At 37.5% G+C, this 14,701-nt stretch overlaps 1 protein-coding gene across 1 annotated transcript in view; it reads right to left on the bottom strand.

Annotated features, from left to right (window-relative positions):
* Positions 1-14,701, bottom strand: part of ttn.2 (titin, tandem duplicate 2) — a 202,618-nt gene that overhangs the window by 99,569 nt on the left and 88,348 nt on the right. Inside the window, exons 87-106 of the mRNA XM_064327343.1 lie at positions 14,223-14,267; positions 12,028-12,075; positions 11,336-11,734; positions 10,885-11,154; positions 10,531-10,806; positions 10,277-10,416; positions 10,013-10,139; positions 9,657-9,923; positions 8,489-8,752; positions 8,253-8,392; positions 6,954-7,080; positions 6,570-6,836; positions 6,189-6,455; positions 5,467-5,733; positions 5,217-5,356; positions 4,685-4,811; positions 2,436-2,578; positions 1,064-1,187; positions 318-584; positions 128-225 (exon numbers count right to left, since the gene is read on the bottom strand). Of these exons, the coding sequence (XP_064183413.1) occupies positions 128-225; positions 318-584; positions 1,064-1,187; positions 2,436-2,578; positions 4,685-4,811; positions 5,217-5,356; positions 5,467-5,733; positions 6,189-6,455; positions 6,570-6,836; positions 6,954-7,080; positions 8,253-8,392; positions 8,489-8,752; positions 9,657-9,923; positions 10,013-10,139; positions 10,277-10,416; positions 10,531-10,806; positions 10,885-11,154; positions 11,336-11,734; positions 12,028-12,075; positions 14,223-14,267 (3,803 nt within the window). The remainder of the gene's footprint in view (positions 1-127; positions 226-317; positions 585-1,063; positions 1,188-2,435; positions 2,579-4,684; positions 4,812-5,216; positions 5,357-5,466; positions 5,734-6,188; positions 6,456-6,569; positions 6,837-6,953; positions 7,081-8,252; positions 8,393-8,488; positions 8,753-9,656; positions 9,924-10,012; positions 10,140-10,276; positions 10,417-10,530; positions 10,807-10,884; positions 11,155-11,335; positions 11,735-12,027; positions 12,076-14,222; positions 14,268-14,701) is intronic.

The raw sequence follows: 14,701 nt of genomic DNA, 5'->3' as shown, positions 1-14,701 counted from the left end.
TCAGTAGCAGAGGGAGTAATAGTATTTCAGCACAATCATTTAAATTAAAAAAATCCTACAGTATTAAATAAATACAAATACATTTAAAATAAACAATCAATATTTTCATATCATTTTAATTACATACCTTTGCACTTTCACGAGAAACTTCACACTCAAATTTGGCAGATTCTTTCTCTTTAACCTCAACATCATGGAGCGGCTTTGTGAACTCAACATGTGGAGCTGCCAATCCAAGCACACATTTTTTTTAGTATTTTAAACATCTTTCAGTTATACCAAACATATTATTTGTTTACAAGTATATCTCAACTTACGCTCAACAGTGAGGAAGGCAGAAGTTTTGAAATTTTTTGCATCACAGGTATAGGTCTTTGAATCGTCAAGTGTACAGTCGTGAATAATGAGTATTCTCTTCCGGCCATCAGCAACAATGTCATACTTCTTAGTTTTATGGATTTCCTGTCCATCCCTGAACCACTTTACTTCAGCATTTTCTCTGGAGACTTCACACTCCAGGGTGGCAGTGGCCTCCTCTTCAACAGTTTGATCCTCCAGAGGTTTGGTGAACTCAACTGGTGGCTCTGTACAGTCAGACCAGTAAAGAGAAAATTAGTAGGCCTTTTACTTTCTCCTCACCAGCTTCTTCAGTTTCTGCATCTAATGATGATAACTGCACATATTTTGCAGCAACAAACAGCAAGACGGCATTATAGTGAACATCGCACTCACTAATACAGTGCAAAAGTGAGAACCAACTCACTCACAGGCTGCATAAATTAGTCAATTTCAGAACGGGCACCAAATTAGACAAATTCTCAGAATCAGACTTCACCATCAAATGCAACAGGTTCGTTTAGAGATCCACTTTGTACATTTCTGTTACATACAGATTTCTTGATCAATTAAAATTGTTAAAACTGTTTTAGCTCTTCCTAAACTTTAACTTTCAATTTTAACAGAATGCTTTTAAATAATTTGTTTATTTTGCTCCATATCTAGTGGATCTATTTAGCTTTGTTCAGTCTGAGAAAAATAACTGGGGATAATAGAAGGATCCTACCATTTACGATAAGCCTGGCTTGGGTGATGAAGTCTTTGGCTGTCAGTTTAACTTCTCCAGCCTCTGACATTTTCACATCTCTCAGAGTCAGTGTGTGGACTCGGCCTTCCACACGCGTGACAACCTGCGCAAATGGATGGGTTCTTTAAATGATTGATACATGACATGAAAAACATGCATTATTAATTATCATTTGAAAATATGTGCAAGCTATTCACTTTGAGAAGTATATGAGCACAGAAAGAGCATTATGGATGATTTAAAATATTCCTTTGGAACATTTACTTCACTGAGCAATGCAAGAATTGTCCACAATGTAACATGGTGTTTTTTAATAGTACTTCTACATATACTCAAACATTATACAGTAATTCAGTCCAGTACATTTCACAATCTAGCAGCTGATTCTGCATTATTATTTTTATTGTCATTAGATCATAAATGAGACCAGGCCAATTTAGTATTTCCCTGCTTTTGAAATGAGTCCTGTAACATGCATTTAAAGCAAATAAAACAGGTTTCTGCACAACATTTAACTTTTATTAAGTATCACAAAGGATGGATAAGTTTCAATTTGATCTTTTGGTGTACAATTATTAAGCTGAACAATTAAAAGGAATCAACTTGTGCTCCTGTCTAGTTCTCTCTAATGAAGCTCAAGGAGATGAACTCAGTCGTATCACGATTGTTCATTTTATCAAAGACACTCTCATCAACAGTATACGAAACAACTATATAAAATAACACTCTTCATCGTACTGGCTACACACATCATAAATGGAAAAAGGCAATATTTAGGGATGTAAAAGGTTTTAAAATGTAACTCATTAGAGTGTAATTATTAAAATGTAAAATGCTAAATAACCATTATAATAACAATAACAATAATAATAACAACAACAATAATAATAATAATAATAACAATAATTTCAGCCCCTTGGGGGCAGATAATTTTCTGTAAAATGTCATTCAACAGTCAACATAAAACACTGTAACCAACAAGGTAGTGTAAATAGCTCTGAAATAGCTCTTGGTGCCCCTTGCCCTTGGATGCAAACACTCAAAGCAGTTAAAAATAACCATAAGAACGCTTGTCGGGCAGAACAGCCTGAAAACGAGGATCAAGTGCTCAAATGGAATTCTGATCTTCTCGTGTCCTTATATGCATAACATTTGATGAAAAATCATTGTAGAAATAAAAGTGTTTTAATGAAATTTGAAATATAATTGCACAATATGTCTTAAAGGGGGTTCACAAAAAATCAAGTATACACCTCTTTAACAATTTTAAGTAAAGCACTTGGACAGATTCCATCAACTCATAAACAACTGTTTCTCAAATCTGTTCCAATGATAGTAATATAAAACTTACTCTGTCACTTGGCTCCAGCTTTGTGCTCCCAAGGAACCATTCCACTTTAATCCCTTCATAGGAGAGTTCGCAGTCAAAGGTGGCGGTCTCCCCCGCAGTAACGGTAACATCCCTGAGTGGCCGCAGCAGGCCAATCACCCGTGCTTTGGATTGAAGAGAAGACATTGCTGGTTATTCCTCACATCCCAAGAGAAAACAATACTTCCTCAGGTGCAAATTCTCATTTTGCTGTCTCTGTGAGTAGAAGGCCCCTGCCACTGGAACTTGTTAGCCTCCAGGACAACTGGGGCTTCTGGCAAAGAGCGACTTGTCACTGGTGGGCCTCCTTCATTTACATATTGAGTTAACTCAAGATGTACATGGCAAGAAGAAAACTTGGAAGACAGGCAGGTTGCTGCCCCGCCAATCACTTGCGACCCACGCTAGATAAGGCATGTAGCATTTAAAATAGCCATGAAATCTGATTGGCTACTGACCCATCTATACCAGGCCACTACCTCTGCTATCTGTTGCTGTCAATCAAGTTCCCAGAAATTTCCAGGGAGTGAAAAATGTTGAGGGACACATTACCGAACACACAAAAAAGCTGACACCAAGAGAATTAGTTAAATTTCATTACAGAGGAATTCATTTGAATTTTTGATGGATCTGAGGAGGATAGTTTTATATTAAAAATAGTCTCTTGGCAACTATAATATTTTTTTGCATTCCACACTTAGATGTACCTTATGCTCTCTTGAACATATATTTTCAAATCACACTTGGCAGTAGAATTTCAAGGTCTGATCTGACATGGCATTTAGTAAACGACTAATAAATTACTCTTCAACAATTGCAACCAATTCAGAATATTATTAGTTACACTTACGCTATTATTTTCTCTCTCATGTAAATGTAAGGAAGCCATACTTATCATTCAAATTTTGAATTTTTGGGAGTTTTTAATTTTGCATCATTATGTGAAGGGTAAGCAGGATATTTAAAAAATAATGTAGTAACATTTTCAAGATGGACTTAATAATAATAATAATAATAATAATAATAATACCTCAGATATATATAGTGCTTTTCTGACTACTCAAAGTCGCTTTACATGGGGGAAAAAAAGAAATAGAAATATAAAAAATTCACTTCACTTATATATTATTAAATAACAAAACATTAATGGTATTCTATAAACCCAACTTTATTTCTCATGTTTTCCCTTGATCTAAATAGTTCCATAGAATAATCTCTTAATGAAAAATATCAGCTACTGTTATTTACTGCCTACCTTTTAGTCAGTGACAGGCAGTAATCAAGAAACTGAGAAGGCAGGGAACTTCACCCCCTCACCATATATCCCAAACCAAAGTACACCTGCCACAAGTCATTTATGATAGCAGCAACTGTCAAATACCATGTTGAGAGCGAGTGAGCTGCTCTGTGAGACAACAGAAAGACTCCAATACCGGTAACGCGAGAAATTACCAGGCTGTGCAAACCAACTGTGCAATAGGGATATTGTGCAGAAGGATTAAGTACAAGGTTGAAGGTAGCTTTGCCTATAATGGATTGTGAATTCAATTATATTAAAACCTCTGAAAACAGTCCATTAGTATGGAAAGCATCTCAGCACAACTTTGTCCCAATAAAAGGAGCAAAGTGTTTCCTGCAGACAGGAATTACAAATTACACTATTTTCATTTGGGATCGCCAGTTGCGTTTGTTGATGGATCAGAGTTCACATCAGAATCATGATTAGTGTCAAGTGTTTTAGGAGTCAAGTTAATAAAAGAGACTGATTGATTGTAAATATTAGATTATACACTCAGTGGCCACATCATTAGGTACACCTCCTCATTAATGCTAAGAGCCTGCCCCACCTAACAGTGAATCAATATACAAAGCATGCAGACTTGATGAAGAGGTGGAACGTGAGGTTCAAAGCATGAATGTGTGGCTGCATAGTCAGCACGGACAAAATCCCTAAAGAATGTTTCCAGCACCATGTTGAATCAGGAATGTTGTCAAGAATTCAGGCTGTTCTGGATGTGAAAGGGTGCTTACCGGTTACTGATAAAGCGGCCACTGAGTGTACATGCTCGTGATAAATCATGAGAAATAAATTATTTAACTGGCAAAGTGAAAACCTTTTTTAAAAGTATTTTAGGGAAATACATTTGGAAAATTAAGTTGCACTTGCTTCACCATCTGTACTGTATTTTCACACAGTGTATGCATGTGCAGGCACATTGTGTCTTTCTCACCTTTAACTCTAAGCTGAGCGCTGGATTTAGCATTGGCAGCCTGGAAGTCTACAGTGCCAGCCTGGTCCATCCTCACATTGTACAGGATAAGGAAGTGCTTGGTTCCTTCTTCCTTTATTTCACAGTCCTTAAAGAGTAAATAATAAAGAAAACAAGACCAGGTTAAAACCTAGTATATGGCTGGAACAAACACACGTGATTCGACCGACCAATGGTGTTACTTCATCACTGACTCAGTCACGCAGTCACAGACATTCGCGTTTGTAGGGCTGGCCCCGCTGCTGCGGTCCAGCCAAAAATAAGTTAAACAGACTGGAGCCATTTAAAAAATGTAAACTACTAACAATGTCTGAGTGTCATGCTTTTACACACAAATGCACTTCTAGGTTCTGTAACATGCAACATAACAATGTATCTTTTATTGCCAACTACTAGTTTGTAGAGTAACACCATAATTGGCAATTTAAAGTAAACTATATAAGGATAATTGGTTAGTATGGTTTTAATGTTTAGTAATGCATAAATCACATACAGGAGACTGGCGAAGGGCCTCTCCTTTGAGCTTCCAGTGACCGTGGACATCCTCCTCTGAGATCTCTGTCTCAAAGCGAGCAGTTTCTGTTTCTGTCACCTCTACACTGTACAGAGGACGGATGATCTTGATATCACGCTCTGTAGTTCGAACATGAAAACACAAAGATAAAAATTTACATCAATATAAAACAATGTACTCCGCATTCTGTTCATGCCCAATTTAGGTAACATTAGATTCAAATACAAACCCTCGATGTTAAGTTTAGCAGTGGTCTTGTCAGAGCCGCAGTCACAGGTGTATTCACCAATGTTGCCCTTTTCTGCCTTCTTTACAATAAGTATACGCTTCTTGCCATCTGATTTCATCAAGACATTCTTAGAGGGGGTGATCTCCTTGCCATCTTTGAACCATTTCACTTCTGCAGCAGGCTTGCTTAGCTCACACACTAGCACCACTTCATCCTTCTCAACAGCAGTGTAATCCTGCAATTTGGTGATGAAGTACGGCTCTCCCTCTGTGAAGCACAAAAAAATTATGTTCACCTATGAGCGCAAGATTTTGGGATGAGCTAAAAGCAAGTTTTCCTCTGATGTAAAGCTGAAATGCTTCAGCTGATGTATCTGCAGCGATACACATGTTTTGTTTGACAAGATTCCTAAAGAACATAGTCTTGCTTCCTGCATGCAATGAGGTCTCCTTATCTTGACATGAATCATTTTTATGTGTCCACCATGTTCAACTTTTTATTTAATGTTATTCATAAACCCACACATCACTTCTCCAACGGTTCTCACACATCCAGAAATAGAAAGATTCTATAAGCAAAACAAGGTATGGTTTTTTAAAGATACAATTTAATGAGATGTCAATGCTTGTACAACATGCATGATATAATTCATATACAGTACATGAGCTCAGTATGCAAATGTACAATGACACACACTGAAAACAAGGTAAATCATTACTTACCAAGGACAGTAAGCATAGCCTCTGAGCTTTTTTCCATTGCCTCTGCCTTTATCATTGAAGTGTCATCAATGGACACCTCTTTGAAGGTCAGGGTGTGGGTCTTGCCATCCTCCGATATGTACACCACTTTGCTTGGGTGGAGACGAACATCATTTTTGTACCAGGTGACTGGGACCTTCTCATGAGACAGCTGAACACTGAACTCTGCAGTCTCACGCTCTTTGACTGTCACATCTTTGATTGGTCTGATGAACTCAAGTCGAATTCCTAAGAGGTGAAAAAATAAAAGTAAAGTTCAAGTATAATTATTACAGTCCATTTTCAGACAGTTAGGAAAGATAAATGTCAAACAATCACGCACTGCAGACTGCATCACATTACCTTGAATAATCAGTTTGCCAGTGGTTCTCTTGTCCTCAGCCTCAAACATATACTTTGCTTCATCTTCATATGCAGCATATTTCACCACCAGAGTATGCCTGTTTCCCTCATGGAGAATTTCAAACTTCTCATCAGTTTTCACCTCCTGTGTTCCTTTAAGCCAGCGGAAGGACTTGGCTTCCCGAGACACTTCACACTCAAATCTCGCCTCATCCTTCTCATATACTTTCACATCAGACAGAGGGGTTATGAAGGTGAGTGGGAGCTCTGAAATTCAGAAAGAAAAAAAATGTTTATATACTTAATATCATATGTACATAACATCATACTAATTGTAATTGCTCCACTGCAAAAACCGCACTTGCAAGGCTCTTGAAAGAGTACCTTTCACTTTTAGATTGGCTGCACACTTGGCATTGGCAGCCTGGAATACCACTTCTCCTGACTGGGGGATCTTGCAGTTGTACAATGTCAAGACATGCTTGGGACCATCTTCAACAATTTCAATATCCTGTAAATCATATCAAATCATATCAAAATTACAGAAATTAATGTGGTTATAACCTAAACGAAGTGCATCAGAGCTCCATTCAAGAAAATGGTGCATTTCAATCTGTTCAGGTGGATGATGTGATGCCCAACATGAAGAACATTTCTGAACTTTCAATTAATGGCTTTCAGTGGTGCTGTGTTGTTGAATCAACAGTGGAAATCTTAAAACTTGTATTTCAGATATTTGAATAGCTCAGGAGGCAAGCTAATTTTACAACCCCTACTATAGCTGCTAGTCCATGTGACATAAAAATACATTTTAGGATCTTGAGTTAAAAAGAATACCCAAAGATACTTACAAGAGTGTACCATTTACTGTGCTACTATATAACAGCATTTTAAGCCATGCTAATATCACAGATATAGTAACAGTTCAGACACTGTACACCTGTTCACCTGTTATATATACCTTGTTGCAGATTCATTTAAACACAAAAAAGCATTATTGTAAATTGTATGTTCATCATAGCAATCTAAGTATGTTCATGTACAGTACCTAATTTGCAAACTGGAAAGATTAAATAAATATTACTATTAATCTTTCTATCAGGTACTGTATTTTTCATTTTTCAAATAGTCCACATTTATATTCTAAACCACACACACCTTAAGTTTACAATGTCATAGGCAACAAAGTCATTATACTGGTAAAACAGTCGTGGAAATGAGGTAAACAGTTATGGAAAAGTCATGGAAAAGGACAATCTTTAGAGAAAATGTGTTTGAACAATCCAGTTTGAGAGTAGCAAGTCAGTGTACCTAGTGAGAGCAGTGAGCATGTACCACCTAAACAAAAAATACACTTGAAGCAACCCATCGTTTACGGAGAACATGGACAGAGTCCTAATCGGCCAGTGCAGTCAGACCTTCATCTCGTAATAAGCTGAAACACTGCATTGATGGGCCATGCACCCTTGTGCAATGTGTGCATTAAAACTGGTCACATCAAAACAGGTGAAAAAAACATTCTCTTTATGATCTACACCAGTGCTTAACCTAGTGTTTGCTAACTGCTTTGGCATCCTCAAAATTGAAACCATAATTCAAAAATGTCAATGCAAATAAGTGTCTAACTTGATATTTCAAATGACCATATCAAATGTGCAACATGTGAATGAAGGATGTTCATACAAACGAAGGAGTCAGGACTTCTCCCTTCAGTTTCCATTGGCCGTGGACATCAGGCTCAGAGATTTCCACCTCAAATCGAGCTGTCTCTCCATCAAAGAGCTCCACACCATACATAGGGCGGACCACCTTGATATCACGAGCTGAAAGTGAAAAGTGGAGGCAGTCAATATAAAAACAACACAAATGGATGGTTAAGTGGCAACATAATTAACATAAGACAAGCTTAAAGTGCTTACCTTCAATATTAATATTAGCCATGGTCTTGTCTGTTCCACAGTCACAAACATAATTTCCCTTATCTTTGTCTGCCGCTCTCTTTACAGTCAGAATTCTACGTTTGCCTTCAGCCTTCATGGTGACCATCTTAGAAGCTTTGATTTCGGTGTCATTATGGTACCACTTCACTGGCACATCCCTGCTCAACTCACAGTCCAGAACGACATCATCTTTCTCAACTGCAGTATAGTCTTGCAACTTCACTGTAAAGTACGCATCTCCCTCTGAAATTGGAAAGTCATAAGTCACCAACATGTATGAAGAAAATTAATTTCTATAAGATATTTAGCGTGTATGCAACACAGTGTCATCCTGGGTTCCATGTGACACAGCACACAAATAAAGAAGTACATTAATAACATGCAATCTATATTAAGTAGAGTCTACCACAGCACAAGGTCTAATGTCTAAAGAAAACATAGAAACAGATGGAACTGAAGTTACCTATCACCATCAGCTTAGCAACTGTAGATTGTCCTTTAGCCTCTGCCATAATTTGGCAGGTGTCATCTAGAGTGACTTCTTGGATTTCTAATATATGTTTCTTTCCATCAACGTGAATAAGAACAGATCGGCTTGGATGGATTTTTGTTTCATTTCTGTACCATGTCACCGGTACATTGTCATGAGAAAGCTCAACCTCAAACTGAGCCGTTTTACCTTCCTTCACAGTTTGGTCCATTAAAGGTGTGATGAAGCTGAGCCTGATACCTATAATATTAGTTCAACGTTCAACAGATTTAGTAATGTGGAACTAGAGCCCCATTTGGGGTTCTTGAGATGGAGATGGAGATGGAAGATGGAATTGTGTCCAAATTTTGGGATGTGTAATGACTCACACAGTACCAAACCGCATTCATACACAACAGCATACGTTATCAAGTGGAAATACTGAACTTTCTCTTTCGAGTTATGAAGAACATCAATAATAATAATTATGTGTTCTTTGTGAGACTCCAAGAGTACATAACGATGAAGAGTGAGACTTAAAATTACGGTACAAGTACCACTGGAAACAAAATTACCCAGCATTTGTTTATGTACACATGGCACAATATTAAGCAATAAATATGTTAAGTTCTTTGTTGCTATATTGAGCACAGATTGACCTATCAAACATACACGTACCTTGCACTGTAAGTTTGGCTATTGACTTTTTGCCCAAGGCTTCAATAGCATAATGTCCCTCATCATCAAAGTCAGAATTATTGATGATCAGCATATGTTTCTTCCCATCATCAATGATCTCATACTTCTTTCCAGTTGTAATAATTTCAGACCCCTTTGTCCATATTACTTTGGGTACATCTCTTGTGATAGTGCACTCAAACCTAGCCTGCTTCTTTTCAAGCACTGTCACATCCTTCAATGGGACAGTAAAGTCCATTTCAATTTCTGCAAGGAAAGAACATAAAAATGTATACAGTGTACATTTTCATCATGACTTAAAAATCCCACACATCTCAGTTTTCTCATTTAGTTACCTTTGACAGTAAGAAGTGCAGTTGTGACTGCATTCAGAGCTTGGTAAGAGACTTCACCAGACTCGTCAACTTTGAGATTTTTCAGAGTAAGGAAACGCTTCTTGCCCTCTGCTTTGATATCACATGTCTACGTAAAGAGTAACAAAAAAGGTTCAAAACAATTAACTTAATGCATTAATAATCCACACATGAATTTAAGGACAAATACATACATATATATATGTTGAGAAATAAGAATAATGAAGTTATAAAAGAAGTTCTTACTGGTGATCTGGTCAAAATCTGCCCTTTAAGTTTCCATTCTCCAGGAACATCCTCTTCAGAAATTTCAGTATCAAAGCTGGCACTCTCTTTCTCATAAACCTCCACGCTGGTGAGGGGCTTCAAGATCTCGGCTTCACGTTCTGTAACAATAACAGAAACATCATTTCATAATCAACATTTAAAAATCATATAAACACAAATATTATGTTTTAGAAGATTGCAAGGTCCACCCTTTAATGTGATTTGCCACTGACCTCCAAGAGTTAGCTTCGCTGGGTATCTACGGCCTTCAACCTCCAAGGCATATTCCCCAACATCATCAGGAGCAGCATTTTTAATGGTAAGAATGAGGTCCTTCCCATCTTTCTTTACTTCTGTCTTATCAGTGGGGTCATTAGGAATCTCCTTGTCTCCTTTAAACCATTTCCAGTTTGGAGTGTCCTTAAACAGCTCACATTTGAAGGTGGCAGTGGCCTTGGGTTTCACATGCTGGTCCCTTAATGGTTTCACCAACCAATCTCTAATGATTTCTGCAAAGCAAATAATTGTTTGAGAAAACATATACTGAACAGCCAAATAATAACAATAATAATAATAACAAGTCATACCAATAACTTTGACAGCTCCTTCAGTCTTGATGTTTTCACACACGCATGTGTAAATGCCAGAATCATCATCACCAGCATCCTGGATTGTTACAGCACGCGCCAGTCCAATTTCATTGATCGCCAGCTTGCCTGCGATGTTCTTAAGAGGCTTACCATTCTTCTTCCATACCACCTCTCTGTCTTTGCTCAACTCACAGGTCAAGTACATAGGTTGTCCCTTGAAAACTGTAATCTCTTCTTCCAAGGTTTTTGTGAATCTGACAGGTAGTTCTATGAGCAAAACATATAGATCATACATCATATTAATAATATAATTTGCAAGCTCGTAATGATAAAGACAATGTTGTAAATAGACTGAATTATAAAAACTCATTTTCACACTATTTGATAAGTACATGCAGTTCTCTTCACCAGTTCCCTTCACTAATTAAAATAATTTAAATGAAAATACCTTCAACAACAAGTTTGGCAGTGGAGGTCTTTTCTTTATTACCCAGCTTTGCAACACACGTGTATTCTCCAGTGTCAGAGAGCTGGACATCAATAATTGCCAGCTTACGATCTTTGCCATCTGAAGTAAATTTGTGTTTGGGGCTCTCCCTCAAGTTGCTTCCATCCTTCATCCATGTGGTGATAGCAGTAGAGGGTGAGATCTGACACTCAAAAACAGCTGAGGAGCCAATTGACTCAGCTTCCTGTAACACAATGTCTTTCAGCTCTTTCACAAACTTCAGTGGCACAGCCTTGAGCTGGAATCCAAATGGTGAATCCCCTGGGGGTTTGTCTCCTCCTCCACCAGGCTTTAGACCTTTCCTCTTGTCACCATCACCAGGGGAGGGGGTTTGTCTTACTAGAATTCAGATTTTAACACATTACCAACATCCAATACACTGGCATTCAGTGCATGACATTCAGCATGCATAAATTAGGCTACATGTAACCAAAGGAAGGATTTTAAAACAAAGGATGCAATCAGCTTGAAATCTGGCTACTGTAGATCCCCAGCAGAACAAAAACTGCTTCAGTTTTCAAGATTCCAGGGTTCACTAAAAACACACTATTACGCAACCTGTAAAATACTAATTATTCAATCCTTCATGAGTACAGTTAAATGTTACTGCAACAACTGAGAGTCACTCTTACGTCTAATGGCACCTCTGCCTTTGCCTGGTTCTTCTTTGGGTTTCCCATCTATTTGGAGAGAGAAAAATTATTATCATCTAAAACAATTTTTCATTGAAAACCAAAAAGCGAAAACTAAACTAACAACAAAAATGAAAGCAAGCATGTTGGGAGCATTATAGACACTAGTGGAGGCATAAATTATTTTAAAATGATAGGAAGACACATATCATGTAATGTTAATTATCTAATAAACTTACCATTAACACATACCAATGTGATTTATTCAAAGTTATGAAGATGGTGTATTTGAGAAGGATGAAAAGATTTGTTTGACTGACAACATAAATACAGTACACATGCAACAACAAGCAACACAGACGAGAAAAGACATGTTGATTTGAAAGAAGATTAAAAATGGACATAATGGAGATTATTTGGGGTAAAACATGACATTTTTCCGAAGCACTGGATAGGAGTTCAGAGGTGATGATAGGTAGCCTCTCTCATACCTTGTCTGTCACCCCTCATTCCCGGAGTCTCAAGAGCCCCCTCTTCTGAGGCTGCATCTTCCCACTCTTCTGGCGAACCATAACTTTCACAAGGAGCCAGTTCCCACCCCCACGTTTCCCCATCATCATCCTCCTCTACCTCAGGTTCTTCTACAAATACTTCTTCTTCCAGCTGTGTTGGGACTTTCTTTAGTTGCACAGATTCAGGAAGCAGTTCCTTAATTTCTGGAACCTTTCCTTTTCCAATTTTCAGATAACTTCCTTGGGTAGTCTTTTCTTCTGGTGATGCACCTTTCTTTGGAACCTTTTTTAAGATAACCGACTCAAATGAATCTTTGGGAGAAACAATTTTTGGTGTGAGAGTCTTTTTAGGTTCCAGGCTTTTTTTAGGCAGTTCCACAGATTTTAGAGATATTTCTTTGTCTTTTTCTGCAGGCTTTGGACTTGCTATTCCTTTCTTCACAGGGACTGGCTGAGGAGGAGCTGGCTTATCTTTCTGTTCACGGGGTGATTCTGTCTTCTTAATCTTCTCAGGTTCATCCTTTGTAAATGGCTTCAGTTCTACCCTTTCCTTTTCCTGATCCTGTGTTGGAATACTTTTGACTTTTGTCAAAGGTTTCCCAGGTTCCTTGGCTTTTTCATCTTTAGGACCTTTATCAAATGGCTTCAGGATCACCGCTTCTTTTTCCTTCTCATCTGAGGGAATTCTTTCTGCTTTTTTTCTAGCAGGAACAGGTTCTTTTATTGCTTCATCTTTTTGCTGTTTCTCACTTCTCTTGAATGTAAAGGGTTCCCTCTTTGTTTTATCAGTTTGTATCTCTTTTTCTGATTCTACTGCCCCTGGTTTAGCAGCTCTTTCAAATGGTTTCAATTTTACAGTTTCTTGGTCTTGCCCCTCTGTTTTAAGTTTTGACACTTTTTTCAGAGCTAATGTAGCTTCTTCGGGTGCTTCCTCTTCAGTAACCTTGGGAGTTTTCTTTATACTGACCTTTTCTGATTCTTTTTCATCAATTTGAAGTTTCTTCAGTGCTATCTTTGGTTCCTCAGCAGCATCCTTTCCAGACATTTCCTTAGGCTTTTTCAACTGTACTTGCTCAATGGCTATATTATCTTCAGCTTTCTGCACTTTTTCTCCTCTCATTGCCTTCCTAAATATTTGACTCTCCTCAGTTTCATAACCTTTGTTTGCTATGAACTCTGTTTCAGCTTCATAATGATGCCTTTCTTCTGTCTTAGAAGTTTCAAGCGCTGTTGGAAATTTTGATATTTTTTTTAGAAAAACGACTTCCTGTTCTTCTTCCTTCTCCTTTTCAATTCTCATCACTGTCTTCAATGATGGCATCTCAAGAGTCTTCTCTTCCTCAATTTGAATTTTACCTTTTCGTCTAAGAATAACCGGTGCTGTACTTGGTGTGTCTGAGGTGATAAAGGTTTTACATTACATACAGAAAATCAGAACACATTCAACACACAACAGAACAGCCACAGATTTTTTCAATACATTTTCTTTTTTTAAATTTCTGTCTGGCTAAACAATCACCTCAGCAATGCAAAACAGACTAAATACATTAGAGACATACACCAAACAGACTACATTTAAACACACTCCACACAACAGTACAAAATGGACAATACACAGCACAATATTGTTTTTGACATTAACAAGAAAAATGTGTATTTCCAAGTTTGAGGCAATCACCATACCTTTCTTAGCAGGTCCAGGTGCTGTAACTGGGCCTTTGTCTTCATCTAGTTTAAAAATTAAAAACACATATTTTTAAATTAAGAAAAACACAACATTGAAAATAAAATTTGTGATTTCCTCACAAACATTGTGACAGGCTAAATATTCAACCAGGGACCATAAGAAAAATGAAATGGGTTGACCAATGACCTTTCAACACACCAGAAAACAAGTTCAGCTGTATACAATTTAAAAGGTAAACACTGCACCTCATTTACTCCTGATGTCAGAAGTAGTCACTCACCTTGTGAGATAAAACTCATTAGTAGGAGATAAAAAGTAATATGCCACAAAACATTCCAGTTTAAAAAAGAAACTGATTTGGATTTGAAGTTCACTTAAAATATATAATGGATATTCTGACCTTTATGACCTACTATGAATCCACATACGTTTTAAAGCAAATTTTCTGTCTACACAAACCTATATCCACCAATGG

This window comes from Anguilla rostrata, chromosome 3 (genome assembly GCF_018555375.3).
Source record: "Anguilla rostrata isolate EN2019 chromosome 3, ASM1855537v3, whole genome shotgun sequence".
NCBI classification, from domain to species: domain Eukaryota; kingdom Metazoa; phylum Chordata; class Actinopteri; order Anguilliformes; family Anguillidae; genus Anguilla; species Anguilla rostrata.
This window is presented reverse-complemented; position numbering and strand designations above follow the sequence as displayed.